Source organism: Sinocyclocheilus anshuiensis, unplaced genomic scaffold, assembly GCF_001515605.1.
Source record: "Sinocyclocheilus anshuiensis isolate Anshui unplaced genomic scaffold, SAMN03320099.WGS_v1.1 scaffold879, whole genome shotgun sequence".
NCBI lineage: Eukaryota > Metazoa > Chordata > Actinopteri > Cypriniformes > Cyprinidae > Sinocyclocheilus > Sinocyclocheilus anshuiensis.
In genome coordinates, this window is record NW_015546063.1 from 391553 (window position 1) to 393649 (window position 2097).

General features: G+C 36.4%; 1 protein-coding gene across 3 annotated transcripts in view; it reads right to left on the reverse strand.

Moving 5' to 3' along the window:
• The window catches only part of LOC107699592 (laminin subunit beta-2-like), a 45016-nt gene that overhangs the window by 13536 nt on the left and 29383 nt on the right, over nucleotides 1-2097 (reverse strand). For 2 of the 3 annotated variants that reach the window (XM_016500900.1, XM_016500899.1), the window contains 3 exons: nucleotides 1226-1457; nucleotides 877-1040; nucleotides 519-554 (listed from right to left, as the gene is read on the reverse strand). In XM_016500900.1, coding sequence (XP_016356386.1) covers nucleotides 519-554; nucleotides 877-1040; nucleotides 1226-1457 — 432 coding nt within the window. The remainder of the gene's footprint in view (nucleotides 1-518; nucleotides 555-876; nucleotides 1041-1225; nucleotides 1458-2097) is intronic. The other variant, XM_016500901.1, reaches the window with a different exon arrangement.

Sequence of the window (2097 nt, forward strand, 5' to 3'; positions counted from 1 at the left end):
GAGTAATTAATGACAGAATTTTCATTTTTGGGTGAACTACCCCTTCAAAGTGACAGAATTGAATAGTATTTGAATATCAATTTAAAAACACCAAATTGCATTAAATACCATACGTAAAATTAGAAAACTAGAACTAAAATAGAATAATAAATATTATTATATAAAATGGTTGTAATAAATAGTATAATATAGTATATTAGTATATTTATAGTATATTTATTATTTAAGACTCTGCATTTGAATAAACTGGACTTCCCAATGCTTAATTTAATTTCGCTCAGCTGTAAAAATAAGCGCTAGAAAAGCTTAGTTTTAAAAAACAAGTAGTAGCTACATTTAGTTAGTTTCTCCCCAACACTGCTCAGTTACATACGACTGCACTTGGTGCAGTTTCACAGGGTTCTGCAAATGTACATGCAAGGTGTGAAGTGCATGAGCCATGCGCTAGGGAGGGATGAGACGGGAGGGGTGATGGAGGTCGGGCAGCAGAGGTGGGGTGGGTCTCCATGGTTACTCACGCTTGAGGACTGCCCCTGCAGAGCGCTTTACAATCCCTGTGTCCAGTTGAGGAGGGGACAGGAGATAACACACATGATCACTGCACTGTCTGATCAGAGTGACAGTGGCCTTTATCTCTGATTATGGCATTTTCTGCATCCTATCCAGATGCAGATGGACTCAGGGTGTTAAATGGCAATATAAAGCCCAATTAAAGCACTTATTAATTTGGGATGTCATACAAGAAGTACATTAACCCATTGCATGCATGTAAGAAATGCAACTGCACATGACCCAGACCTCATCTTAATTCATTTTAATCCATCTAACTGTGGAAGGAAAGAAAATTCTGTTTAAAAATAAACAGGTTAAAAATACCTGTGTAACCCTGGTTGCAGTTGCAGACCACCTGTTGGTTGCGGTTGTCTTGGTAACAAGAGGCAGCAAAGTGCCGTCCACTGTCGGGGCCCTCAGGACAGGGGCAGGGCCGACACTGACTCCCTAAGCCAAGTGTCGGGTTTCCATAGTAACCATTAGCACACCTGTGGCAAGAGGTGTTTATTACATTAGTTAGACAGAGAAACATTCAAGAAAAATCAACCCTTTTCACTGTGTGCCTGCAAGCTTTAAAATATTCTCAAATATCTTTAAGTGTCCTCTAATGATAATAATTATCAGTTTAACCATACAGCTTAAAATGTCAATAATGTCTGTTTTTTCCTTGTACCTGTCACATTTGTCCCCGGCTGTATTGCTTCTACAGTTGATACAGGCTCCAGTCCTCTGGTGGCACTCGTCAGCATGTCCGTTACATTCACACGGCCTGCAGTTTGGGAAGCCCCAGTGTCCAGCCTGACAACCATCACAGCGCTGACCAAATGCACCAGCCCGGCATAGACACTGTCCTGAGTACTGGTCACAGAATCGGCTCTGGGAGCCCTCCAAACTACATTCACAAACTATAGATGAAGACAGAAAGCAATAAATGAATGTACAGATGAAAGAAAGAAAGGATGAAAGAAAGAAAGAAAGGATGAAAGAAAGAAAGAAAGAATGAAAGAAGGAAAGAAAGAAAGAAAGAATGAAAGAAAGAAAGAAAGAAAGAAAGAAAGAAAGAAAGAAAGAAAGAAAGAAAGAAAGAAAGAAAGAAAGAAAGAAAGAAAGAAAGAAAGAAAGAAAGAAAGAAAGAAAGAAAGAAAGAAAGAAAGAAAGAAAGAAAGAAAGAAAGAAAGAAAGAAAGAAAGAAAGAAAGAAAGAAAGAAAGAAAGAAAGAAAGAAAGAAAGAAAGAAAGAAAGAGGATAAAAAAGCAGGAAACCAAAAAATAAAAATAAACAAATACAACAAATATAAAAGAAAGAAAGAAAGAAAGAAAGAAAGAAAGAAAGAAAGAGGATAAAAAAGCAGGAAACCAAAAAATAAAAATAAACAAATACAACAAATATAAAGAAAGAAAAACATAAAAATAAGAAAACAAAAAAAAAACAAACAAAAAAACAAATCAAACAATAACAACAATAAAACAACAACAGCAACAATAAAAACAAAAGAAAAACAAACAAACAAAAACAAATAAAATGAAACAAACCGCCCCCCCCCCC